This window comes from Micromys minutus (assembly GCF_963924665.1).
Source record: "Micromys minutus genome assembly, chromosome: 1".
NCBI classification, from domain to species: domain Eukaryota; kingdom Metazoa; phylum Chordata; class Mammalia; order Rodentia; family Muridae; genus Micromys; species Micromys minutus.
Genome location: NC_137969.1, coordinates 250,951,473 through 250,977,290, shown reverse-complemented (window position 1 = coordinate 250,977,290; position 25,818 = coordinate 250,951,473). Strand labels below are relative to the sequence as shown.

General features: G+C 56.2%; 1 protein-coding gene across 11 annotated transcripts in view; it reads left to right on the top strand.

Moving 5' to 3' along the window:
* Window positions 1-2,553: 2,553 nt before the first annotated feature.
* Window positions 2,554-25,818, top strand: part of BEGAIN (brain enriched guanylate kinase associated) — a gene marked incomplete at both ends in the record, with an annotated part of 34,426 nt that continues 11,161 nt past the window's right edge. For 5 of the 11 annotated variants that reach the window (XM_080918495.1, XM_080918494.1, XM_080918502.1 and 2 more), the window contains 2 exons: window positions 16,621-16,644; window positions 17,462-17,490. In XM_080918495.1, coding sequence (XP_080774621.1) covers window positions 16,621-16,644; window positions 17,462-17,490 — 53 coding nt within the window. Of the gene's footprint in view, window positions 2,596-16,620; window positions 16,645-17,030; window positions 17,067-17,461; window positions 17,491-25,818 lie in introns of those variants that run through there. The other 6 variants (XM_080918503.1, XM_080918498.1, XM_080918493.1 and 3 more) reach the window with 3 other exon arrangements.

Here is a 25,818-nt window from a genome sequence, read left to right as displayed (position 1 = left end):
GGACAGACCTGAGGCTATCCCAGGGGTTAAAGGGTCTGAGGTGGGAACCAGGCTCCTTGCCGTAGGTTTGGGGAGACAGCGGGAACCTTGCCTGTAAGACTCATGGTGTGGCAAATGGTCTCAGGTGTGCAGTGAGTGACCAGAAAGAAGGAGGAGGGACAATGGAAGAACAGGCCTTACTGAAACAAATGCTTCCTGGAGGGGGAGGGGTCCCTCCTGTGACTGGCCAAGCCCAGCAAGGATACTTTTGGAGGAGAAGCCCACGGACAAAGGCCTCTGCCACACAGGATAGTGTTCCCACACCCAGCCATCTTCATTCCTTCTGTTCAGCCCAGCAATGCAGGCCTCCAGGAAGCCTGCTGGATTACTGTGCTCTGCTGTTCTGAACACAAAAGTCCTGGGCCCTCAAATGTTGGGGCACTCTTTAGGTGACATTCCCAGGCTTTTCTCCACCTAGGAGAGGGTCCTGTGGAGGGTCAGACATGGATGGGGGGCACTGGGATAGACAAGGAATGTACCCAAATCCTTGATCAGCTTTCTCCTTGGAAAGGGGCATAACCCCTAAACTTCAGTGGCGCCGTCTGCAAAGGGGACCAGCACCACATTTCACTCGGACTGTGACAGAGACAAAGACCCATAGCCAGGGCCAACTTTCTCCCTGTCCCCTCTCGACTGGTGGGAGACAAAGGAAGTCTAGTGGAGGAGGAGTGAAACAAGACCTTGGGAACAAGTATAGAGTCAGGCTGCTTGAAGCCTTCCCAGGCAAGCCTGGCCTAAGTCTGCAGACTTCCCAAGTATGGCAGGCAGGAGCCACCAGCCCCCTCCCCTACCTCCCTAGCCATCTGGGCGTTGGCAGCAGAGGATTCAGGGCAGAGGAGAAGAATCAAGTTTCGTCTGAGCAGGACCCATCTGTAGGGAAAGGCTATAGCCCGGGGCAGGAAATGCAGATAGGACCCAGTTCTATAGACTACATCTGTGTTCTCTTTGGAGCTGTGTATGGAGGGAAACTGGGACTTGAAGGGCTGGTCCACCTCTGTCAGGACAGCAGAGATCAGGACTGGTGGTCTATGCTACCTCTCTAGTGAGCATGGAGTAACCCAGATCCCCAGAGCAAAAGACATGTCCACAGTGAGTCGGAAATTACCATAAACTGACCACTGTGGGCCAGAGCTGCCTTCTTGTACCTGCCCCAATTGTAGTCCATGCTCTGGAGTCGGGAGGGGCATCCTGAGGCTCACTTGACCCTCCCCTTCTGAACCTGTTACTAATGTCCCTGGGGAAGAAGGGGGAGGTGCCCAACTTCTACCTCCTTGTCTGCCTGTTCCTTCTGGAGATGCGTTCATTGCCTCTCTTCCTTCGCTGTCAGCACCCTTTCCCTGCACTGTCACAGTGCCTGAATGCACCAACTACTCCCCTAATTAAAGGAGAGAGAAGCTGCAATGTAGAGAGCACATAAGGCCGAGAGGTGGATGGTGGTGACAGCCCTGTGACAGCATGCATGGATTTACTCGCTGCCCCTGGACTGTACACTTCAAGGTGATTAAAATGCTAACTCTCGACATGCATGTTTTACCACAGTGCAAAGTCAACATACATGGCTGTATTCGCTGCTAGTACCCCCTTATCTGCCTTGTGCTTGGAAACCATTAACACACATGAGCCGTTGAGCCCACAGGCCCTGAGAGAAGCCAAAGGTAGGCTCTTGTTGTCTCTTTCACCCCAGATCCTTCCTGGCCCTGAGTGCTTGACGCTACTAGACTGGAAAGATGCTCCCAGGGGTACCCTGGTTTCTGAGCATTTATGCTGACCTCCACTAGTCCTCCAGTTTGGTTGGGACTATCAGCGATACTGTGCCAGAGTGCCTCAGCCAGAGCCTGAGCACTACTGGGGTCAAAGGAAGGGATGCTCTTCCCCAGCCAGTGGCCCCCCTGAAGTCGTTATTCCCATTTGATTACTTCTTGAAAAGAAGAAAGCCCTCCACCATTACAGAGGTTCCCAGATAAAGATTTACAGGTCAAGCCCGGGAGGGGGGGGTGCCGCTGTTTAAGATGTCCATGACAGGTATGGGGGCTAGGTATTGGCAGGAACTTGGAGAGGGCAGAGCAGTGGGCTACATTCTTGGAAGCCACTTTCCTGTCTGTAATCTGCAAGCTTCCTACAGGCAGGCAATCTGTCCCTCACAGCCAAGTCAGTCCCTGGGGACCTGAGCCGAGCAGGCCGGTACACAGCAGGTGCTGAAGGGCCCCCATCAAGTTGACCTAGGCAGTGCCTGGGACACTCGCGGTTGCACCCCACATTGCTCCATTCATGCCCGCCGCCATTCATGCGCGCGGGACTCATTCACCCCGCGCGCCGCCATTCCGCGCCCTGTGCGCCCCGCGCCCACCACGTGCGCCCTGCCCGGCGCGGCGCGGGGAAGCGCCGGAGCAGCCGCGGCTGCGCGGGGCCGGGGCTGGCGGGGAGCCGGGCCGGGGGCGGGGGGCGGGCGCTCCCTGCGGGAAGCGGGGCGCTGGGGAGCCCCGGCCGCGGGCTCGGGCGCGCAGAGCCGGGGCCATGTGGACGGGCAGCCGGCGGCCGGGCCGGCTTCGCCGGGCGGTGAGTACCCGAGAGCCGGGCGGGCAGGATGCGGGGCGGGGCGGGGCGGCGGGCACCACGCCGGGGCGGTCCCTGCGCGTGCCCGCGGCGGCCCTGGGTGGCGCTGGGGCCCGGGGCCCTCGCGCGGGGCGGGGCGGCCGGGCCTCCGCGGCTGCTGTGCGCGTGCGGCCTGAGGACTTGCGGAAGGCGGGTGGGGGGGACCCGGCTGAGCCCACCCCGTTCGGGGGGCGGCCCTGGAGAGGCCGCAGAGCCGGAAGGAGACTGGCCAGAGACCGCTTCCCGAGCGTGGGCCGCGCGTGGGCCCGCGCAAGCCTCGGGCACCTTCATGTCAGGCGGCCCTAGCAGGCCGCCAGCAGCCCTCCCCATTGACAGGCGAGGAAACTGAGGCCGGCCAGGGCCATTCTGCAGGCGCTGACCTGCTCACAGAGCCCCAGCACTTTGGCTGGGAATTTCTGCCCCTAGCATTTCCGCTTCCTGCCTGGTTTAGAGGTGTTTCCTTCCTCGTGTGTACCCACCCCATCAGAGCAAGGTTCCTTTGGGGCAAGAGCTGCGTGGGCGACATCCCTGAATTTCCTGAGCGAGCAGGATAGGAGCTGGGGAGGTCTCCTGGAGCAAGGGCTGGCTGCAAGAGAAGGGAGCCATGTCGGAGTGCAGCCCTAATGGCCAGGGTTAGCCCACCAGAGCAGTCCCCGGACTAGAACCTTGGACATGTGTGGGACATCATCTTCATGGCCTCCCTTATCCTGAGGTCCCAATACCCTGGACCCCTGGAAGTCTTGGGATAGTTAGCTTCTTTCGTTCTCTGGGCCTCAGTTCTCCCGGTAGCCAGGAACAAGTGGTCTTTGCTACTTAACTCACAAGTCTAGGCTATGAGAAAGTCTCTAGGAGAAAGCCCCTTATCCACTGTGCTGTGTCTGGGCAGCCCAGTAGGGCAAGTGGCCTTTGGGGGCGGCTCTGCCTGGCATCTGTGACAAGCTAGGCGGGGAGGCAGCAGCAGGGCCTGGCAGCCTCCTGCAAACCCTTAATTTTCCCACAGCTCACTATAATCAGGGCGGCTCTGGAAAGCAAGCACAGTGGCAGATGCAGGCACAGCACCAAGGACCCTCCCAAGTTACTGTCTCACATGGTGTTCATTCCTGTGACCTGCTCTGTGTGACAAAATCCGGAACTGCTGGCTCCTGAGCAGTGAAGTGGGCTGCCTGAGACCATGGCCTGTAAGAGCTTTCCGTAGGCTGGGAGTCAGGTGAGGGACCCACATAGGCCTAAAACAGAACTCAGTGTGAAGCAGTCAGGACAGGGACTTTCCAGTCTCTCTCTCTCTTTCTCTCTCTCTCTCTCTCTCTCTCTCTCTCTCTCTCTCTCTCTCTCTCTCTCTCTCTCTCTCTCTCTGCCGTGAGCATCTGGTTGACCTGCAGTGGCTGCCATTTATAGACTACTGAATGTGCACTGAGTATTGTCATCAGCACCATCCCTGTAGCAGCATCCCAGAGAGTGAATGGGTGGATAAGTGGATGAATGAATGAATTAATTAATGGGGGGTTACAGCAGCCGGTCAACAGAGCGTGGACACGAATTCCCCACAGCTTACAAGAGAAGGCACACAGGCTAAGCTGGGGGAGATGAAGGGTGTCGGGACAAGGCTTGCAGGCTATGAGAAGGCCTGAGTCTAAGAACCACAAGAAAGCATCTTGCAGAAATGCTCAGTCAAAGGCCAAAGTCCAGCTTAGGTCTCTGATATTCAGAGCTGCAAGCTCACTGTGTTGGTCCATAATTGTCCCAGGGCCCCCTCTCACCTCCCATCCTGCCTCAGAGCTAGTCATGGAACTGATGGAGAACTTTGGACAGGGTCTGAAGCCCTCGTTCCAGCCTCTATTCTGCACTGGTTTGCTGCGTTACCTCCTGCAAGGCCCTAGACCTCTAGAAAGCCTGGAATCAGAGGCCAAGGCCCTGGCACAGCCTGAAAAGTGACCCTGAGCCGGCCCCAGCAGGTGACTGGTGACCAACAGCTGGACAGCGATGTCCCTGCTGAGTCACACTTAGGTTGGGCAGATGGGTGAATGGATTGAGGCATTCTCTGTTCACTTTGCATAGTTTCTTTGGACACACACTATCAGTTAGGTAAATCCGCCTTCAGGAGTTCGAAGTCTATTGAAAGATGTAGCCACTAGCCAGTGTAGCAGAGACTAGGAGGGTTATTTCTGTCCTGCTAGTCAAGAAGAGGCCAACAGTGAGCCTGGGAATCAGACTGGTGCCTCAGGGAGAGCCTCCTTTAGGAAAGCAGCAGCTATCCAACCCTAGGCTGAGCTCGTGAGCTGAGGTTGTGTCCGATCAACAGGCTTTGAACCAAGTTGAGAGATGGGGTAGGAGGACAAGTGGAGAGACCCTAGGTCATGCCACTGGTGGTGCATGCTGGGATGGAGGGGAGAGGAGATGATACTGATGGGCTGGCAGCGGTGTGTGGATGGGAGGATAGACCAGTAGTGGGTAAGTAGGAAGCTGGAGACATAGATGGAGGGGAGGGAAGTCTGATGGTTATAAGAGACAAGGTTGTTGATGGAAGAACTAATCTAGAGCGAGGACCCAATGGGTAGAAGGAAATGTTGAGTCCTGAGCGCAAAGCGGATTGATTTCTGGTCTTGAGGCAGGATGGATGAATGGAGGGGTGGTTGTATAGATGTCAAGGGATATGTGGGTGAGGAGATGGATGGATACAAAGCACGATTGTAGACATGGGGAGATGGTTGTGTGAATAGCTAGATTCTTGAGTCCTGGGGCAGGTAGGACCTTGTAAGATGCCTGCAAGATAATAGAGGCGGAGTCAGATGGACAGAGAGGCCCAAGGAGCACGGCGACAGTGGAGGTCTCGTAGACCTAGGCGTGCACACACCAGCCGGTGAAGGCATGCCGCAGGAATGGTACAGGGTTGAGCGGGTGGCCAACAGACTCGAGAGTGAGGTTGTGAATGACGGTTGGGTAGGTGCCTGTCAGCGGATGGCAGGTGCACACCTGAAAGGCTGGGTGCAGAGCTTCAGGACCTGTGGGTGGAAGGCAATTGGTACAGTGAGTAGGTGGAGCATCAGGCCACGCCCTCTGGGTGCCACTGTCTGTTCACGTGCACCTCAATCTCTCTGCTTCAGACACAGACAACAGAGAAGAGCTGGAGGAGGATCAGACCCTCACGATGAGTCCTCCTGATTTTGGGGGGTTTGGTGGTGAAGAGCAGCCTAAATCGGTGGCCCCTGTGCTCACCCCACCAAGGAAATGAACTCCCCTGTAAATGAATTTAGGGAAGCATGTAGCATCCCTGATGCCCCACCTAAAGATGAGCAGCCAGTCTGACAGTCGTGTGGAGGCCTCTCTGAGGGGGAGTGGGGTGCTAAGGAAGGTCTGGGTGGCCTGAGTTCACTTCCTTTCTGAGGAGTGAGAGATGGTTGAATCTGAGCGACATAAGGCACAGTGTAGGTGTGAGGTGCCGTGGATTCTGATAGCCAAGAGCTGTGTCTGTCCTGGAGCATCCCTGCGCCATCGGTAGGAAGCTAAGTGTCCAAGGGGGACTTCTCAGAATTGCTTCTGTGAAGGGGAGCATGGGACAAAATTGGTGCTTGGAGAATGCAGGAAAGAAGCTGTGGTTTCTAGAGTGTCTGTTCGATATGTAGTCTGCGGTGGGCCGTGTGTATTTCCCAGTAATCCTACCTGGTCCCAGATCTCCCTGTGGAGGCTGTAGCTGTCCTTAGCTTAGAGAATTATGAGAACAAGATGACGTGGGTTTTCAGCTCCTGTAGGCGGGGCCTGGGGAGCTGTAGGCAGTGCCCGCTTCTCCTTCCTCTCCCCAGGGTCCTTACATCACCTATGAGACCAGGTACCCCATGCCACCATGAGGGAGAACGGACCTGCCATGAAACCCACCAGAGGGGCGGTGGTGCCGTGAAGAGCTCAGGAGGTGGGCATACAGTCCAGGAGTAGGAATCCCCTCTTGAGATGGTAACCCAGGCTACCAAAAGGCTAGCAGGCCCAGACTATGAGTGGTGATGGCCGGCAGTATCCTCGGGGCTGAGAGCCAGTAGGTTGTTATGACAACAGAAACTCATCTGATATTGCTGGAACTCGGGAATAGGCTCAAAAGACCTGCTAGCCATGGCCCCAGGCCCTCCAGGGACCACACATGCTAGTGCCACAAGCAAATGAGAGCCTCTAACAGCAAACTCCACGTCCTGCTGGGACCCCTTCCCACCACACTTTCTACTGCATTGCCCACCCTGCAAGCCTGGATACAGTTAGAAGAGAGGGTAACCCCGAGTTCGGATGGGCCAGTGGAGAGGATTTAACCTTGGATCCTCCAGTCCAAGGGGTCTGTTCTACCAGGCAATGAGGTAGGGATGGAGGAATGCGGGAAATGCAGAGGAAGCTGTCAGGTGTTGTGGAAGGGACACTGTGTGCCATTCAGGGACTGGAGATTCTTCCACGAATCTTCATCCAAATTCCAGCCCACAGTAGGTTCACATCAGGTTGGGATGATACTCGAGAGCCAATCACCGAACTTGTATGTCTTTCACGCTACCCACCCACCCATTGACTCATTCATTCATCCATTCCCTACATCCCCCTCCATTTAGTCTTCTACCCATGCATCCATTCACCCATTCATCATTCTACCCACTCCTTCACACACCCATCCATCTTTCCACCTACCCATTCATCCATCCCTCCAGTCAAACCTTACACACACATCCACCTTCCCATCATCCATCCACTCACTCACTCACTCACTCACTCACTCATTCATTCACCTATTCAGCAATTGGTCTACCTACCTACCTTCCTACCAATTCATCCAGCTATCTACTCATTCTCTTACTCATGCATTCACCTACCCATCTATCCATCCACCTGTCCATCCATCTACCAGTTCATTCACCTACTTATTTGTTAGTCCTTCTATCTACCCACCTATTCATTCATGTACCTACCCATTTATCCATCCATCCATCCACCTATTCATTAGTCTATTCATCTTCCCACCTATGCATTAATCTACTTACCTGCCCATCCACTCATCCACCCATCCACCCTCCCATCCATTCATCCACCCACCCATCCATTCATCCACCCATCCATCCATCCATCCATCCATCCACCCATCCACTCTCCCATCCATTCATCCACCCACCCATCCATCCATCCATACATCCACCCATCCACTCTCCCATCCATCCATCCATCCATCCATCCACCCACCCACCCACCCATCCACTTTCCCATCCATCCATCTATTCATTTAGCCATCCATCCATCCATTGATCCATCCATCCACCCACCCACCCATACATACATACATACATACATACATCTAACCATCCACCCTCCCATTCATTTATCCATCCATTCATCCATCTATCCATCCATCCACCCTCTCATCCTTCCATCTATCTATCCACCCACCCACCCATCCATCCATCCACCCTCCCATCCATCCATCCACCCTCCCATCCATCCATCCATTCATCCATCCATCCACCCTCCTATCCATCCATCCACCCACCCACCCACCCACCCATCCATCCATCCATTCATCCCTCCATCCATCCATCCATCCACCCACCCTCCCATCCATCCATCCATTCATCCATCCATCCATCCACCCTCCTATCCATCCATCCACCCACCCACCCACCCACCCATCCATCCATCCATCCATCCATCCATCCATCCACCCATCCACTCTCCCATCTATTCATCCGCCCACCCACCCATTCATTTATCCTAAGCCATGTTAAGCCTGTGTTATGTGTCAGGTGCAGTGCAGAGAGCTGACGTTCAAGTGAGAGCCACAGAGACTGATTTGATGACTGCTGTGGGCCATGTTGTGAGAAAGGCAGTGAGTATGAAAGACACTGTGGCAGGCATATCTGATCTAGTTGTGGGGACAGCAAGGGACAAACTGTGGAACCAGGTCTCTAAAGGTTAGCCAAACGTTAGATGAGGAGGGGAATAAAGAGCACGCACAATAGTTACAAAGGCCCCTGGGGCATATTCAAGAACTAGATGCATTTCCTCTGCAGGCAATGGAGGGAAGGACCTGGATCTTCAGAGTTCTGCAAGCTGGGTGGACATATGACATTGTCGAGTCACCTAGGCTGGGGTTTACAAAACTGGTACGGCCACGTGTGGGAGGCAGATGATTGCAGGGTTGCAGGTGAGATGTGGTGGCATCGGGCCTGAAAAGTGATGGTAGAGATGGTGGGAAGGTGATCAGGGTAGCACAGAGTTAGTTGCAGTTTCCCCACGTTGGGCAGCTGAGCCCTTGGTTGTGCCGCTGCATGCTGGATCCTGCAGCCGTTAGGCTGGCTATCATGGGCTTCCAAGAGGTGTCTAGCAGCACCCAGAAAGCTGGAACCCTGGGGGCTTGCCCTGCAGCATCCCAGCAGGCGTCCAGGTGCACAGTGTGGACAGGTAGTAGTGAGTCCCAGCTGGCTGAGGGTCTGGGCTGCCACAGCTTTATGGTCCTTTGAAGCTCAGGCATGGCCCAGTGGCGCAGCTTCCCTGCCTCGTGGCGCTACCCCATGTCACTGCACCTGGGCCATCACTGCAAGTCCCTGCTCCAGAGGTGGCAGCCACCACCACCCACCTCATCCCTGTGTATCTCCATGGTACATAGCCACTGGCCACCAAGTCTAGAGGGAGTACCTATGACTTAAGCAGGACAACACAGACAGGAGGCCTAGGGCTACTGTGAGGGTCCAGCTTTGTCTTCTCTTTCTGTTTCTCTTGTCTTTGCATATGACCTTTGCCACAGTGTGCTTCATGGTGCGATGTGGCTGCCACAGCTTCAACCACAGAGAGTCAAACAGAGGGGTGGAGGAGTGGGACCCTGAGGACATGGGGAAGCTGCCTGGACTGTGTTAAAGAGCTCCCTAAGTGAGGTACCCGATGTTTTCTATTTCCCTGGCTGCAAGGAAGCTTGGGAAGTATGGGCTTTCAGATGGCTATCTTGCATCCCAGATGAAAATACAGTTCTTTTATTTATTTATTTTTTGAGAGAGGTGGGATATGTGTGCATGTTTATGTGTGTACGTCTAAAGGTGAGAGGATAACATTAGTTGACTTCCTGTTGCTCTCCACCTGGTTCAGCTAGGCTGGCTGGCCGGAGAGCTCCTAGGACCCACCTGCCTCCCTCTGTCCTGACAAGGAGTGACACCTCGATTTATCATCATCATTATCATCATCATCATCGTCATCATCATCATCATCATCATCATCAAGTTATTTATTTACTTCACATCTCCATCAATCAAAGCATCCCCGCCCTCCTCTCTTCCCATTTGCTCCCTCTCTCCTCCCCTCCCCTGCCCCCACACACCCCTCTTCCTTTTCTCCTCAGAAAAGGGGAGGCCTCCCATGAATATCAACCAGCCTTGGCATATCAAGTTGCAGTAGGAATAGGCACATCTTCTTCCATTGAGGCCAGACAAGGCAGCCCAGTTAGGGGAAAGGGATCCAAAGGCAGACAGTAGAGTCAGAGACAGCTCCTGCTCCCGCTGTTAGGGGTTCCACATGAAGACCAAGCTACACATCTGTTACATGTGTTATGAGGGCCTAGGTCTGTCCCATGCAGGCTCCCTGGTTGCCATAGGATTCCCAAGCTCTGCCTAATGTGTGGCTGTGGGGTCTTTGCATTTGTTTCCATCAGTTGCTGGGTGAAGCCTCTCGGATGGCAGATAGGCTCGGCTCCTGTCTTCAGGTAGAGCAGAAGGTCATTAACAGGTTCATGGCATGGTTCTCGAGCTGGACCAGTTATGGGTTGGCCCTTCCCTCAGTTTCCACTCCATCTTCACTCCTGTACATCTCATAGGCAGGACAAATTGTGGATCTAAGGTTTTGTGCATGGGTTAGTGTCCCGGTGCCTCCTGTGACGTTTTGCCTGGTTACAGGAGATGGCTTGTTCGGGCTCCATATTCCCCTTATCTAGGAGTCATAGCCAGTATCAACCTCATAGATTCCTGGGAGTTTCCATTGTCTGGGTTTCCAGCTTGTCCCAGAGTTGTCTTTCCCAGCGCTCTCTGCCTCTGTCCTCCCCCACAAACCCCCCTCGAAACCCTCACTCCCAGTGCTCCCCCTTTCCTCCCCTCACACGGATACCTAACTAAACCGAGTTCTACTCTACCCACTGAGCCATCTCCTTGGCCCCGGAGGCAGACTCTTAGAAAGAGTTAGTAGGCATCTCTGAGCTGGTCCTGTTGCTGCATGTATGGTTTCCCTGTGCCTATACTGAGTGGTAACTGTTACAGTTGACTGTCCTTCTGTGCCTAGTACCTAGCTCCAGCCATGGTATCCCTTGTCTGCCCACTGGGCAGAGCTGGGGACATGACCTTCTTTCTCTGACACTGAGCTCCAAAGCTTACATTTAATGGCAATCAATTTTAGGGGCGGGTCCACCGTGTGCTGGCACTGTGTCAATGGGTAGGAGGGCATTGGCTGGTCATTGTGGCCTGACCCGGGAGGGTATGAGTGCTCGGCCTGTGGAGACAGTTGAGGGAAAGCATGACCCTGGACCGCCTGAGAAGGATGCTTACTGGAGCCAGCTCCCAGGCCGGAAACCCTGACCCTCCCAGCTCTGGAAGGATAGGTTCCAGCTCCCTCCTACCATCCAGGGCAGAAGCCCACACGAGGGGGATCCACAGCCACAGACGGAGTCCCAGCACGGGTCCAGAGAACACTGGATCCCACCTGAGCTGGGAAGCAGGTCGCTGTAAGGCTGGGACACTGAGGTACCCAGGCTCTCCTCGGGCAGAATCACCTAGCTCAGGCTGCAGGATTGCTGGGGGATCGCTTGCCCGCTTGAGCCGCCAGCGGGAGGCCAGGATGCCTTTCTCCAAGTTCCTGGATGAGGTCACTGTGCGTGTGCTGGACCCAGTGACCCTGGAGGGCTTCAGGGGTTCCCAAGGCCACAGCCAGGAGCCCTCTCCAGTTGTCCACAGCACCAGCCCAACCCAGGAACCCCAGCTCAGAACCACAGCTTCAGAGGAGAAGGACCTGACTCAGAGTCCCTGGCATTCTTTGGAGGCCACAGCCACCAGGGGCCTTGGCAGCAGCCATCAGGGAGAACCAGCTTGTTCCCCCAGCCTGAACGGGGTGAGTCCTAATCCTGTCCTCCATACCCCAGCGTGAGTGTGAGTCTGTTCTTCACGGTCTGTCTGACCCCCTTATCATACTCTGTGTGTGTGTGTGTGTGTGTGTGTGTGTGTGTGTGTGTGTGTGTGTGTGATATGTATGAAAGAAGTCCTTAAGCACTCAAAGCATGTACCACTAAGATGAAAGTGAAGGTTCTGGCTTCAGAGCAGCAAACTAGGTCTGGGATCTGAGTAAACCATCCTGGTAATAGTAGTAGCAGCATTGCTGGGTCAAGCAAGCCTTCCTGGTTCACCACAGGCTCCTAAAAATACCCTATATACCGAGGACAGTACTTCTTTCGAACTCAGTTAACTATAGCTACCAGGATACTCAGTGGTCCAGGGAGAGCTGTGCATGCCTATTGGCTCATCCTGCTCTAAGCTCTTGGATGGGCTATCTCATTCTACGTTCCTCCGTGTGCAGAACCTAGCTTCAGTGTCTCCAGTCCATCCTCATGGCTTCCAAGTGGCCTGCCTACAGAGCCAGTCCTGGGAGAGGGCAGAGAGTAGAGCCTCCCTCAGGTTCTGCCAGGGCCAGCTGCCTGCTGTGTGTCCAGATGGGTCTTCCTGCCTCCCTGGACCTCAGTTTTCCCAGCAGTGAATGACTCTGATCGTGTCCCCATCTCCTCCATGAGACACTTATAGTCAGGGTCCCCAGTGTCTCCAGCTGTGTCTGTACGTACTACCCCTCTGTCCACCCACCACACCCTGCCTCTCAGGACCATCAGGCCTTGGAGGAGTTGCTGACACCCAGGCCTCTGGAAGGCTTCGTCCTGAGGCTCTAGTTGCACATGGGGAAGGGTTGTAGCTGAGAGTCTTGGGGACCTGTTAGGCCAGGGGTGTATGACAGGGTGGGGCCAGCCTGAAAACCCTATGCCTGGCCCTCCGCAGCTCCTCCAGGGAGGGAGAGGATGACAAGTATGTGGTGCTGGGTTTTAGTCCTGCTTCTGTCCTGTCTGGATGAGTCACCACAGGTAGATTAATGAGAAGTCAGTGTGGACAGCCACAGGAAAGGCAGCTGCTGCAGACTTGGGACTGAGGCTCACTCATAACCCAGTGTGTCTTCAAAGATATATATATATATATATTTTTTTTTTTGAGAACTAAAGTGTCAAAAAGAAATCAAGAGACACAGAGCCAGTGATGTGGCAGGGTAGGATTGTGACAATATGCTTGATATTGAGTGACCAGAGCAAGTAGCATACCCCCCCCCCCGGGTTTGGAAAGTACCTCCCTCACTTGGAGCTCGGTGCCTCTGCGCGGGGCAGCTGCCTCATGCTCCCATCTCTTACCATGTGGGAATGTGGGACGGAGTTGCTAGATCTTCCAAATTTTTCAGTAGAAGCCAAAAATACAGATTTTAAAATGTAAACTCTTCCAATTTTTAAATGTTGGCTCAAACATTAAAAAAAAAAAAAAAAAAAAAAAACGAAAGAAAGAAACCTCAAACAGGCCAAATACAACATGCTAGCAGGCCAGATTTAGCCTGGTAGGCCAGTTTGCAGGCGCAGGCCTTGGTGACGAATGTAATAGGGTTGCAGGGGGATCCCTGCGAGCCCACAAAGCACAGAAAAGCCCGAGGAGGAAGGGTCTGCTGTACCTAAGAAGGACGGCCTGCCCTCTTCTTGGGCCGGCGCCAAGCCATGCTAACTTGCTAGGCAGCCTTGGAAGGGTGTTCTCCTTGCCCCAGCAGCCGAGGTTGCCATGGGGACTCTACAGCACAGACAGAGACCAGGGCGGGGGGGGGGGTGTTGCCTAGGGATGCTAGATCCTGTCCTCAACTCTCCCATGACCCAGCCATGACACAAAGGTAACTTCTCACCCTCCTAGAGATGCCTGCCTCTGCTATCTCCTTCTGGACACAGTGGAGCCCATTGGTACTGTCCTGGCTCCTGTGACCTCAGAGGGCTACATTGACCAATGTGAGGGCATGCATGCTACCTCTGGGCTGACACTCCCAGATCTGCATTTCCTGACCCTATTCCCCAACTCCAGGTTCCTGTGTCTCCATCGATGCCTCCTTCCAGACTGTACAGGCAGCTTCAGACCCTCTAGACCAGAGTTCAGTCTTCCCTCCTCCTTCCTCCCTCATCTGCACCATCTCTAAGGAGTCGGTGTCCAGGAGCCTTTCCACCTCTACCTGGTCACAACCTGGCCTGATACAGGAGCTTCAGATAGACTCCTGGGGTACTGAGTATCAGCCCTTCCCCAACATCAGGTCCCAGCATCCAACCTAGGTTTGTTGAATGAATGCAAGAATGCCAGGAACAAAATGAGATCCCTTGGGAGGAGTCCTCCCTAAATAGCCATATAAAGGCTTTGCAGTCTAGTCCTCAGGACAGCCCCTTCCATGGGCCACCTGTCGATCACAGCATCCCCCAGGGGATTTTCCATCCATCTGTCTGTGAGGAGTAAGCTCCCCCTCTCCCCCATATGCTTAGGCTGTTTCCTTCAGTCAGTGGAGGTGAAGGAGAAAAAGCCAGGAAGGACAGAGGATTGACTTGGGCTCAGTGAAGGCCCTCCTCCATCTGACTTGCTCCTTTGAAGTGGCCTCAGTACATGCCTAGACCTGTGGGCAGGACTCCCCACAGGGTACCCAGGAGCCCAGGCCTCCCGGCTGGCAGAAGCAGGCTTCAGGGAGGAAGGCCTGTAGACAATGAGACAGACAGCTGCACTGGAGTAAAGGCACCATCTTTCACACAGGCTGTCCTGTGTGCACTGAAATGCCACCTTATCTTGTGGCACAGTGACCAGTGCTGAGGGTCCTGCACTGCCTGGGTAGCCAGAGAACAAGTCATCAGCTGTGGAAAAGTCTGGGCATAGGTCTGGAGACAGGAAACTGGGTGGTCAGGTGACCTGTGTGGGAAGGATGGGGTCCCTGCTAGGTAGGGCCGAATGTTCCAGCCCTCACCAAGGCACAGCCACCAGCCCCCTCGAGGGAACTCGTGGGCGATGCAAGCCTTCATTCCCAGACAAGCCGCTGGGCCTCTGTCGTCTTTCACTTGTCCCATGAGAATTTTTAGGAAATAAAGATGCGGGTGGCAGGAAGAACATGGCCCACCCTGGTCACAGGGAGCCTAATGTGGGGCCCAGGACATGAGATGGGGGCACTTGGGACATCACAGGCCCGGCAAGCAGTGGCAGGTGCCTGAGAAAGAGGTGTGTCCACAAGCAGGCTCAGGGGACAGTGCTGGAAAGCAGAAGTCCCCTGGGCCACGAGTCCCAACCTCCACCTTCCTTGGTAGATGCTTCCCCAGGTCTGAGGTTAATGAAGGTGAGCTCAGGACTTGAAAGGCAGGGCTGAGCCTCAGGTCCCCAGTTCCTGAAACTCCATGCCTAGTGGCCCCTCCTCCACCAGGTCGGGCTGCTCAGATGGCACGTGCAAAGACAGGGGCTTCTGGCTGGCTGGGTCTAAACCCAGTAGCTACCTCGATTCTCCATGCACGGATGCTTGTGGAGATGGACTGTAAAGGCCAGGGGCCATGGTGTCCCACCGGTCCTGAGTCAGAGGAGGATCAAAGCCAGGGTCCAGGATCTGAAACAGCTAAGAAAAGGGCAGAGGCTCATTCCCATTGTCCCCTGCCCCGCCCCGCCCCCACCCTAGCCACAAAGCTACCCAGCACCTTCCTTGCCTCTTTCTCAAAGTCCCTGGGGGGAGGGGGTTCCCAAATGAGCCTTCTAGAAGAGCTGAAACAGTCGCTGTAAATCATTGATGCTAGCTTTTTAAAATTAAATTTTAATACATTCTTATTAATTCCAGACAAATGCCCTGGCAGGTCATTCACTGAGTGATTGAGGAGGCCGAAGACAGATGAGGGATGGCCCCTGCCTTTGGGTGAAAGAGGCCTTTAAGAATGGCGTCCAGACCTGAACAAGCACAGTCAGCTTGAGGGCCCGGCTTCTTGTAGATCTAGGGCCCGATGTCTGGAAGGAGCTACCACCCCGGGCCGGGGGGCAGGTGGCTTTCTTTAAGGTGGACCCCAGACTTGGGGTGGAAGTGTACCCCCAAATAAACCCCTGGGGAGCCCGCTGCTCTCCTTTGCGCTCCTCCCTGGTGGTAGAATCCCCGTCAGCCACCAAATGAGTGGGGAGCCATTGGCGGATGGATGGGTAGATGAACACTTGGATTGGGGGGGTTGGTTTCATCCTGGCTGGCTCTGACCCTGCCAGTGGACGGCTCCTCCCACCCTGCGCTGGCTCGAGGAGGCCAAGACTGCTGGGTGCTGGGTGTCCTGGGGAGATCCTGCGTAGAAACTCACAGCCAGCCAGGGGAAGGCTGGAGACGCCGTACTCCTGTGCCATAGGACCCAGGCATGCACTATCCGGGTTTATTGAGTGTCTGCTATATGCTGGAACTCAGTACAGGAGATGGGCGCTATGATGGGGACTCGAAAAGGTGGGCCTGGGGCAGAGGGGCGCTGGGGGTCGTGCTGGTATGCGCCAAACTCTAACTAGAGAACTCTAATCCTATAGGAAGAATCGTAGATGGGGGTCTGGGCTCGTGCTTTTTGTAAACTTTTGTTAAAGTGTGCGGGGAGGGAAGCCCACCGGGCGCCCCAGGGGTCCTTTCCCTAACCCAGCCCCTCTGCAGCCCGCCAGAGCTGGAGGGCAGCAGTGCGCCTGGCCGAGCTCCTCCCCGCCTTCCCTCCTCCAGATTTCAGGAGAGGAAACTGAGGCTGGGGGAGCGCCGAGGAGGCCTGCTCGGGCGCCGGGGAAGTTGCTGGCCGAGCCTAGCCGAGGATCCGAGGCCAGGCTGCGCCCTCGCTCGGCGGGGCGGTGGGGGAGGCGGCGTGGGGCCCGGACCGAGCGGAGCGCGCTCCCGGCGGACGCGGCGCGGCGCCCGGCGTGAGGGTCCGGGATGGGCAGCCATCAGTCTTCCCAGGTCTGTGGCGTCGTCCCAGGGTTTCAGACTCCAGCACTGCCTGTCGCGGGAGGGCGGGGGCAGCCCCGGGGCGGCCTCGGCCGGGCGCAGGAGAGCCCGTTGCGCGCAGGAAGTGCGATCCCGCTCGGGCCGCTCGCAGACCCCGGGGTTCGCCGGAACCCGCAGGGTTAACAGGGGCTAGTGGGTCCCGGGCGCGAGGAGAGGCTGTCCGGCTCGGAGGGTCTCCACGCCGCGCGCGGGCGGGTCTGCGCCAGCAGCCCCGAGCCCCGCCAGAGAACCGGACGCGTCGGGGTTAATCCCTCGGGCCCAGGAGGGGGGGCAGGCCCCGAACCCCGAGATCGGAGGGCAGCAGGGTCCTGAGCAGAAGCAAGAGTGCCTCGCGTCCAATGCCGTTCCCCTCGAGCTGCGTGAGCGCCGGCCGGGTGCGTGGTTCCAACACTCTCCAGCGACTCGGCGGTCCTGCGCTGCCGGGCTCGGGAGGGACGGAGGGAGGGAACGGGGCAGCAGGGGTTAACAGAGGGCCGGGGAGCGGCGGGGGCCGCAGCCTCCCGAGAGTCGACGGGCACGGCGGGGGCCCCTTCACTAACGAGGCTGCTAGCCGCCCGGGCCGCTGCACCCCGAGTCCCCGACCGGTCTCCGGCTTGGCCCGGGGGGCGTAACTCGGCAGCGGCCCGGGCGGGCTCACCTGTTACACAGCCGCGGCCCGACGCGCCCACTGAGGCACGGGGCTGCGGGTTGGGGTGCGCACCGGGCTACCCACGAAAAGGGCCAGTGGGGCGCCCTGCTGCGCGCTGACCCTCTCCTTTGCTCTCCGCAGGCCTCTGCCGCAGACATGGAGAAACTCAGGTGAGTGCCGCGGGCGAGCCGGGGGTAAGGGGGAGAGCGGGCCAGGGGGCACGGCGGGGCCCAGTGGGCGCGGGGTGGGCGCGGGTGGCGGGCCGGGGTGAGCGGGTGGGCGCGGGGCAGCGCGCGGGGCTCGGGGCGACCACGGCAGGGGCGTCATCCCCGACCGGTCCCCAGGGCCCTCGCGCGCTCGCCCCCTGGGACCCTGGGACCCCAGCGCCGCGTCCCCGCTGTTGCGCCGACAGTTGTCGGGGCCGGGGTAGCGAAGTTTGCGCCGATGGCGGCGGGCGGAGATAGAGCCCGCGCGGCTTCCCAGGCTCCGCGTCTTGGAGCCATTTTGGGGGAACCCCGCGGCCGCGGCCCGAGGCGCCCCCAAGGCCTTCCCGCGCACCCCAACACAGAACGGGGGCCCGGCTCCGAGGGGCCCCGGCGCGCGGCAAGCGAGGGACCAGCCCATTTGAATATTCGCGGCTTTGACTGCTGTCCCCCTTACCTTCGGACAGCCCTCCTTCCCCCCACAGTGTTTTCCTCCCGAGCCAGGGCCCAGGCTGTGTGTGGGTCACTAGGCCCGGCCCTTTGGTTCTGGGTTCGGGGCCATCGCCCCTGACCCGGATGGTCTCCTGGTCCCCTTGTCCAAGGCCAAAATTGTCAATATGGAAATAACTGGGTAGCAGGCCCCCAGTCCCTGAGGGGGTAGGCCTGGCTGAGCTCAGGCCTGGCCCAAGGTGGGGCCTGGATCCAGGGGAGGGGCTGGGCCTTCCCAGCTGACCTTCAATTCTGATGATGAGTGGTCTCAGATACCCAGGTATCTGGAGACAAGAACAGAGGACCACAGGCCTGGCACCAGCATACCCTGAGCTGGGAGGGGTCCAGCCTCTTGGGACCTCAGAACAAAGCCTGTAGTCAGTGGGCCAAGGCCCACCTTGCATGGTCCAGGCCCAAGTGGAAGCATCCAGGCCTAGAAAGCCATAGTTCTATCTATGGTATTGCAATGACCTCAGGCCCAAGTCCAGGCCCTCCCCCAGGCCAGCACCCTCCCTGGGGCCCCTCCCTGGCTGTTTTTCATCCTCACCCCCATACTGAAGGAGGGGACACTATTCAACCCAACTGGGACTGGAGAAAAATTCAGAGGTTTCCAGAAAACAGATAGACTCCCTAACTTAATTCTCTCCCTCCTTCCCTACGCCCAGCCATGGGTCTTGAGTGTTGTGTGTGTGTCAAGCCTGGGGCCTGGTCAACCTGACTGGGGACATAGGTAGGTAGATGCCCTGTCCTCAGCTGAAAGGAGAGGGCTGGGGGCAGTGGTTAGGGCCTGGGCCCTGGGACTGAACTGGATCACATGACCTTCCAGATTTGGTGAGATCTAGAAGAGAGTACTCAGTATACCTCTTGGAATTGGGATGAGAAGGGTACTATGCCCCCCCCCCAGAGTTGGGGAGGGGCCCATTGTTGTCAGCCTTCTAGCATTCTGCTTCCCCAGCTCCCTCTAGAACATTCCTTCCCTGGTGGTATGGTTACTGAGAGCCACAGTGAATTTCTGACTGGGGATTAGAGTTGGGCCTGAGGAACAAGAGGCTATGGGGAACCAGTCACATGGCCTCCTTTAGGGTGTCACAGAATATGGGGTCCCAAAGATCTAGCTTCTAGGCAAGTCCTCCTCTTTGGATTTGAGCCTCTTCAGCTGAAGAATGAATGTGCCTGCCAAGGGATGTGGGGGAACAGGAGCACCTCAGAGCCCAGGTAGGCCGTCTCCAGGGAGGGGGCAGCCCACTAGTCCCAGGCAAGAGGAAAGGTTGAGTGGAGGGGTCTTGGGTATCTAGACAGAAGGTAAGTTCTTAGTGCCATAGCCTGGGATTGGAAACTATGAGTTCTGGGAGGTCCAGCCATGGTCCCTCCCACTGCTCCTCCAAGCCCCTCCCCCAGCCACCTCAGACTTGAGCCTGGGTGGCTAACTGGAAGAATGGTTTTGGCGGCAGCCTTTTGTGAGCAGAATTGCTGCAGATTCTCCCTCTCCTTGCCCCTCTGCCCAGCTCTTGCTCCACGTCAGAGCCTTCAGCAAATCACTGCCTTTCCCATGGCACTCCCTGCACAGGAAGCAGTTTCTTATCCAGCTATACAGCAAACTCCAAGGTTCTAATGACCCTCTACGCTAGGCTTTTTACCTGATAAGTGCACCATGCTCTGTCCAGGATGCTGAGCCCAGCCCAGCCATCCAAAGACAGGCACACAGGGTAGGGAATGGTGAGGTCTGTCCAGTAGGCTCCAGGCTAGGGACATTAGCTTCCTGAGATGTTGGAAAAGGGTTCTTGAGGATGTTTGAACCAAGGTTCAGAATGACAGGTTAGGCAGGATACTCTCCAAAAGTACAAAGATCTCCAGGCTCAGAAAGCATTATGGGACAGAGGAAGAATGGGAAGTGGAGGACAGGGGACTGTCCCAGACTCCTGGAATGAGGTTCCTCTCCTTCTCAGCACCATATGTGGGCACCCTGCGAACAAGACTTGGCTCTGACCTAGCCCCAGTGCCTGGCAGACACTTGCACACAGTAGGACTCCTTGGGGCCACTGGCACATAGTGGGTGCACAACCACACTTATAGATGGCCAAGCCTCATGACTGCAGCCCAACAGCCCCCTGCTCAGGTACTCCACCTTCAGCTGTCTGTGAAACTCAGATGCTGAAGTGTGTGGGGGGCATGGGCCTCTCTCTGTTGCCCTGTTGGCCAGCCCCTTTCTCTCTGATCTGCAGCCTTGCCTCTGTGCTGAGATGTAGGGAGTACTTGGCAAGCCCAGATGTCCCCTCACTGGTTGACCACGCCTTCTGCCAAAGCCAGTCCTTAAAGCAGTGGAACACAATAGTAGTCTCCAGAGAAGCAACACAGAACCAACGACCAACTGCACATGTAGAGTAAGCCTGAGGGCCACCTGCACACTGCTAGGCATCCCAGATCTCCAAGACCCCCCCCCCCACCTCAGAGTCACCAGGACCCTAGCTTTCTGAATCTATGAGCAGTCCCAACTGTGTTTCACTTGAATCCTCAACTGCCCCAGTTGTCTCTGGGGGTTGCCCCAGTGATTGGCCATCTCCCTGAGCCACAGGCATTCCTGAGAGATTGGGTTATGGTAGGCGAAGCTGCTGTGGACATCCATGGACAAGTGTCCTGTGTGTGGCAGATCATAGGCCCAGAGGCACCCAATGCCACTGCCCATGTCCTTGGCAACCTCCCTTATCAGGTAGGCATGGGGTCTCTTAGCTGGATTCCTGTCATTTGACATCCGTCTTGGGTGGCATCTACAGGTACTTCCCCCGCGGATCCAGTGTGGCTCTGGATTGTGAGTATTCTTTATTCAGCCAGTTCCAGCCGGTCAGCACCTTCTACCACCATATACTGCTCACTGTGGCCCTTGGGTCGACAGGACCTCACGGCTTTGACACTGTTGCATGTCTCAAGCCAGGGTGCTGGGTTGGCACTCGGGGCCTGAAGTACCAGCAGGCACTCCACCTTTGAACAGAGCCCAGCCTGCTCCTGCTTTCTGTTTGAAGTCTTTTGTGTGTTGCTAATGGATTTTCAGGAGCCCTGCATGGCCGCCTTCTCCTTGAACTTGGTCATGATGTCCTGAAGTTGGTTTTATTTTCACAGGGACATCTGCTCATGTATTTGACGTTGAACTTCTCACCTTGATGCTTTCAGGGGGAGCCTTGCCCAGGCCAGGCTGGCTTCCCTGCTGGGACAGGGTGGGAACACGCTAGGCTGGCTCCAGAGAAACAAGTGGCTGTCAGGCAGCCTCACGCCGGTTTTAGCGCCCCCTGAAGGCCACATGTATATTTACTGAAACCAAGGCTGAGGATGCAACCAAGACTCCAGACCCCTGCTCCCCAGGTCTCTCCTGTAGCCCCCAGCAGCCCTCCGCCCCCGCCCCCCACATCTACCCCCACTCACTGGATCTGCCCTCCCCGCCCTCCCCACCCTCTCCTGCCTTGATGGTCTGGCCTTGGCCCTCTGACTTGTCACTTGGACTTTAGTTTGCTCATTGATCACAGGTTCAACACATTTATTAAGTGCCACTGTTTACCAAGGATATTGTAATCAAAGAATATATAGAAGAAAACACCCTAACCAGTTGGTGCAGACAAGAACGTTCCTAAACAAGTTATGTGTGCTTTGGAGACATAAATGGGAGGGTAACCAGCATCCATGGGGCGGGGCAGTTTTGCAAGCCCAGGAGGGAGGCCTGAGCTCCAGGCAGACAGGAGATAACCACTGCCGGGGCCTGGTAAGAGCTACAGACTAGGGTCTAGAGGTAGACCAGGAGATGGGTTCTGAGAACAGAGGGGGCTCGCTGAGCCAGATCTGCTAACAAACATGTGACACGTGCTAGCCTGAGGCTCCTGGCAGACGTGACAGAAACACCCCTGAGGAGACAGTGCTTTTGTGGGTAAACAGGCTTGGGTCTCCTTGCATATGTGGGTGTCTCCCCACCTCGGATCCCCTGCCCTTCATTTCTCTTCCCTCCAGCTCACCCACCCAGTATTCCAGCTGGCCAGGCCCCTCAATAAAATGAGGTTCTTCAAGGTTCCGCCTCTACTTCTAAATCTGATGCGACTTGAGGAAACCTAATTCTCACTAAGGTGTGAGTGACTACCTCCTCTTGAATTCTTCCTTTAGAGATCCTGTAAAGAGACCCAGCACATGAAATGGTTTTTCTTCTTTCTGGCTATTTGTCCCTTCAAAGTTTCCTGTCCCCATAGCCTAGCGGGAAGCCTGCTCTACAAAGCCTCCTTCATGGAACATGTTGTTCTACAAGAGTGGCTGTGTGACCTTGAGTAAACTTCTGAACCTCTCTGATTCCCCGATAATGGTTCCTACTTTAGATAGATGGAATACATTTGAATAAACTTGGCTCTTGGGGCCATGTTGCCCCACCCACTGGGCAAGAGGCATTATTCCCATAGTGAGGGGGAGGATGGAGGCAGGGAGGAGGGAGTCCGGGTTTGTGGCAGGCTCTGCTGCAGTGTCAACCCCAGATGAGAAAACAAACACAGGACTAGAGATGGAGGCCCAGTAGCTAAGAACGCTTGTTCTTGCCAAAATCCCAGGTTTGAGTCCAGGTGCATACGCAGCAACTCAAAACTGTCCACAAGACCAATTCTAAGGGATCCCAACACCCTCTTCTGACCCCTAGAGGTACCAGGCACATACATCGAGCACAGACATGCAAGCAAAACATTCATACTCATAAAATAAATCTAAAAGCTTTAAAAAGAAGAGGAAAACAGCCAGGGGGATGGAGCCTTCCGAGCTCCGCAGGGGTCGCCAGCTTCATACATGCCCTGCAGTGGTCCAGGCAACCACATCCCTAACCAGGACACCAGGTGTCAGGAGGCTTCATGACACTGAGGCAGAGATGGAAGGAGACTCGGGGGGTTATAGAGAGCCTCTGGAGGGACATCATGGTGGTCACAAGTGGCCCGTGGGCTTTTGTTTCAGATAGGGAAACTGAGGCACCCCAAAGATAGCTTCCTTTCTCATGGGGTGCCTCCTTTCAGACACTGACACCAACATACTTACACCGTTAGCACCACAGCTCTGGAGACAGTCTGAGAGTGTGCATGCACGTGCACGGAGGGGCAGGCCTGTAGGGTGAGGAGGAAGGGACACCATGGAACCTGGGTGTCTGGAGACCTAAGTGTTGAGGGCTCCGGGCAGGGACTGTCCCCCTTGCCCAGAAGCCTGTGTCCCTGCACTATCCCAGACCTTGATGGCCTCATGACTACAGAGCAGAGAAAGCAGGCCTCCTGCAGCTGCCCCGAGTACCCTGTGGTTGTTGATGGTGTGAGGGGACTGCAGGTTTGTGCTCCACCAGCTTGGCGCTCAGGTGGCAGTACAGTCCCCTGACCCAGGTTCTCAGGGGTGTGGCACCCAGGGGACAGGGAGGCCATTCGTCCACTGTCTTCTCCTGTGTTAGGATGGGAGACAGCCTGTGGGGGAAGCAGTGATGGGAGTACCAGGCAGGAGAGATGGGAGCCCCAATGAAGCTGGGTACTGTAGATGCTCCTGGGGCCCATGTAGCCTCTCTGCTTAACCTCTGCCAGGCTTTTGTTTCTCCCCCCCCCCCACACACACACACTATGATTCCCCCAAATACAGTGCTGCCAGCTCTTCAATGCAGGGTACCCCAGGAGGCTATGCCTTCCCCTGGCTGATCTAAACCCCATACCACTTCCAGACCCCAGCTCCATATATCCCGTCCCAGGATGGAACCCCTCCTACATTTGTTCCCAACCTAAGCACAGCTTGGTGACCTCCCAACCTAAGGTAACTGCTTCATAACTAGGTCCAGAGGCTGGGGGCGGGGTGTGGAGGGAAGGGGAGAAAGTGGGTGGGGGTTGAGGAACATCGGAAGAAGGAGGCCCATCCTGTAGGCAGGGCCAATGGAGGTGACGGGGAATGTCCAGGACAATTCAGACATGGGCGAGACTGTCTAGGAAGGGCTTCACAGGTGAAGCAGGAGGATGGAAACATCTGGCATTAGAAACTCTGGGGACCATGACAGCTCGTGATATTTGCTACTGGGGATTGTTGTGAGCGTGTGCACCCAGGGGAGGAGAGTGGCTGATAGGAAGCAGGCACAAGGAGCAACCTCAAAGGATGCTGGGAAAGGGTAGCCAACCAGCCAGATGGCAGGTGAGGGACGAGAAGGGAGTTCAGTGCCGCAAGCCTGGCGGGATATGGAGACAGACTGCAGGGACAGAATACATTTCCGGCAGCAGGACGGACAGTGCCTGAAGATCGGGGAAGGTGGTCATTGGAGTGTGAAAAGCAGCCACCCACAGGACTGCTGGAGAGAATGATCTAGAAGGAGGGGCTAGCTGATTCTGGAAGGAAGCCTGTGATGGAACTGGCAGAAAGCAGGCAGGGCCCAGAGGGTTGTCCCAGGCACATGGCACAGGTGTCAGGCAGATGTGGGTAGGAGGAGCATGGGGGTGACATCTGTGGAGGTTCCCTTGGACAGCTTCCTGTGCTCTGTGCCGTAGGTGGGTGGGAGAAGGAAGAGGTGCTGGGGGGGGGGCAGAGACATGAGGATAATGGTGGCACTCCAGGTCAGTCCATCTTTAGGGGCTGGCTGAGTCTAGATGGGAACCTCCTGCCCTTGGGGTGGGGGTGAGGACATCCGAAAAGCTTGGGCAAGGAGTGCAGGAACAGAGAAGGGGATGGCCCTACCAAAGCAGGGGCTGTACCCAGCCCTATGGTTTTATAGCTTCCCCAGGCATCTAGCTCATGGACCCCAAGGGCTCTCTAGGACGCAGCTCCTGGCGCATGGCTCTCTTGGCAGAGGAGGGTGGCTGGGTAAGGCTGCAGCTGCCTGATAAGATGAGGTGAGGTGCTGATCTTTTTCCTGCCATAGCTCCTGATTCCTGACAGAGGGTCCCTGTCAGCTCAAACTGCACAGTCATGGGAGCTGGAGATAGAACCGGGGCAGATGTCCAGTGTGTGGAGACCTCTGATCCCTAGGGGCAACCCCTTCAAGACAACCCCTTGCTATGGACACAGGATGACAAGAGACTGTCTCATCCCTAACACATGCCAACACAAAGGCACAGGGACACACACATGCACATACACATGCGCACACACACACATGCACACACGATCTTTCCACAGGGGCTATTGGTTTTGTGACACCTCGGTGACCATGATGGCAGCACCGCAGTGCTTACATTAGCACCTGGCTTCTCTACTGGTGGCCAGGGGTTGGGAGTCGGGGCAGCACAGAGCTGAGCCCAGCCAAATTCTGCAACCTAGGACAGGCCTGGCCTTACCCACTCCATACCAGTTTATTCAGCTGGAAAGTGGGGGTGGTGGAGGGAGCTCTGAGGAGATGGTGGAGAGGATGGATGGGGCTCCTGTGCAGGCTGGAGTATCCAGTTACCTACTGTCATCTGTCCTTGAGGAAGGGGGAAGCCACAGGTACAAAGGGTGGAGCCATCTAGTGGTGATCACTGCACAATACACTCGAAAGATATGCAGAGATGTGGGTACATGACCCAGCACAGGTCAGGGTCCCCAAGGTGCTAAGGGTACGTTGCTATGGTTATTCCATGGAGTTGTGGTGGCCCGGAGCCACCACAGGAAGGCTGGGGCAGTCCTTTGAGGTTTATTAATGTTTCTACTACCTGCATATATGGTCCCCAGGGAGCTAGCCTGAGGCTCAGAGAGGACAGGTTAGGCATTCTAGGCTACTTGAGAACATGAACACAGCCCTGGGGTTCTGTGTTTTGCTCCTACACTGTCAGATTAGGTGCTGATACCCGAGATAGCCCATAGGTTTAG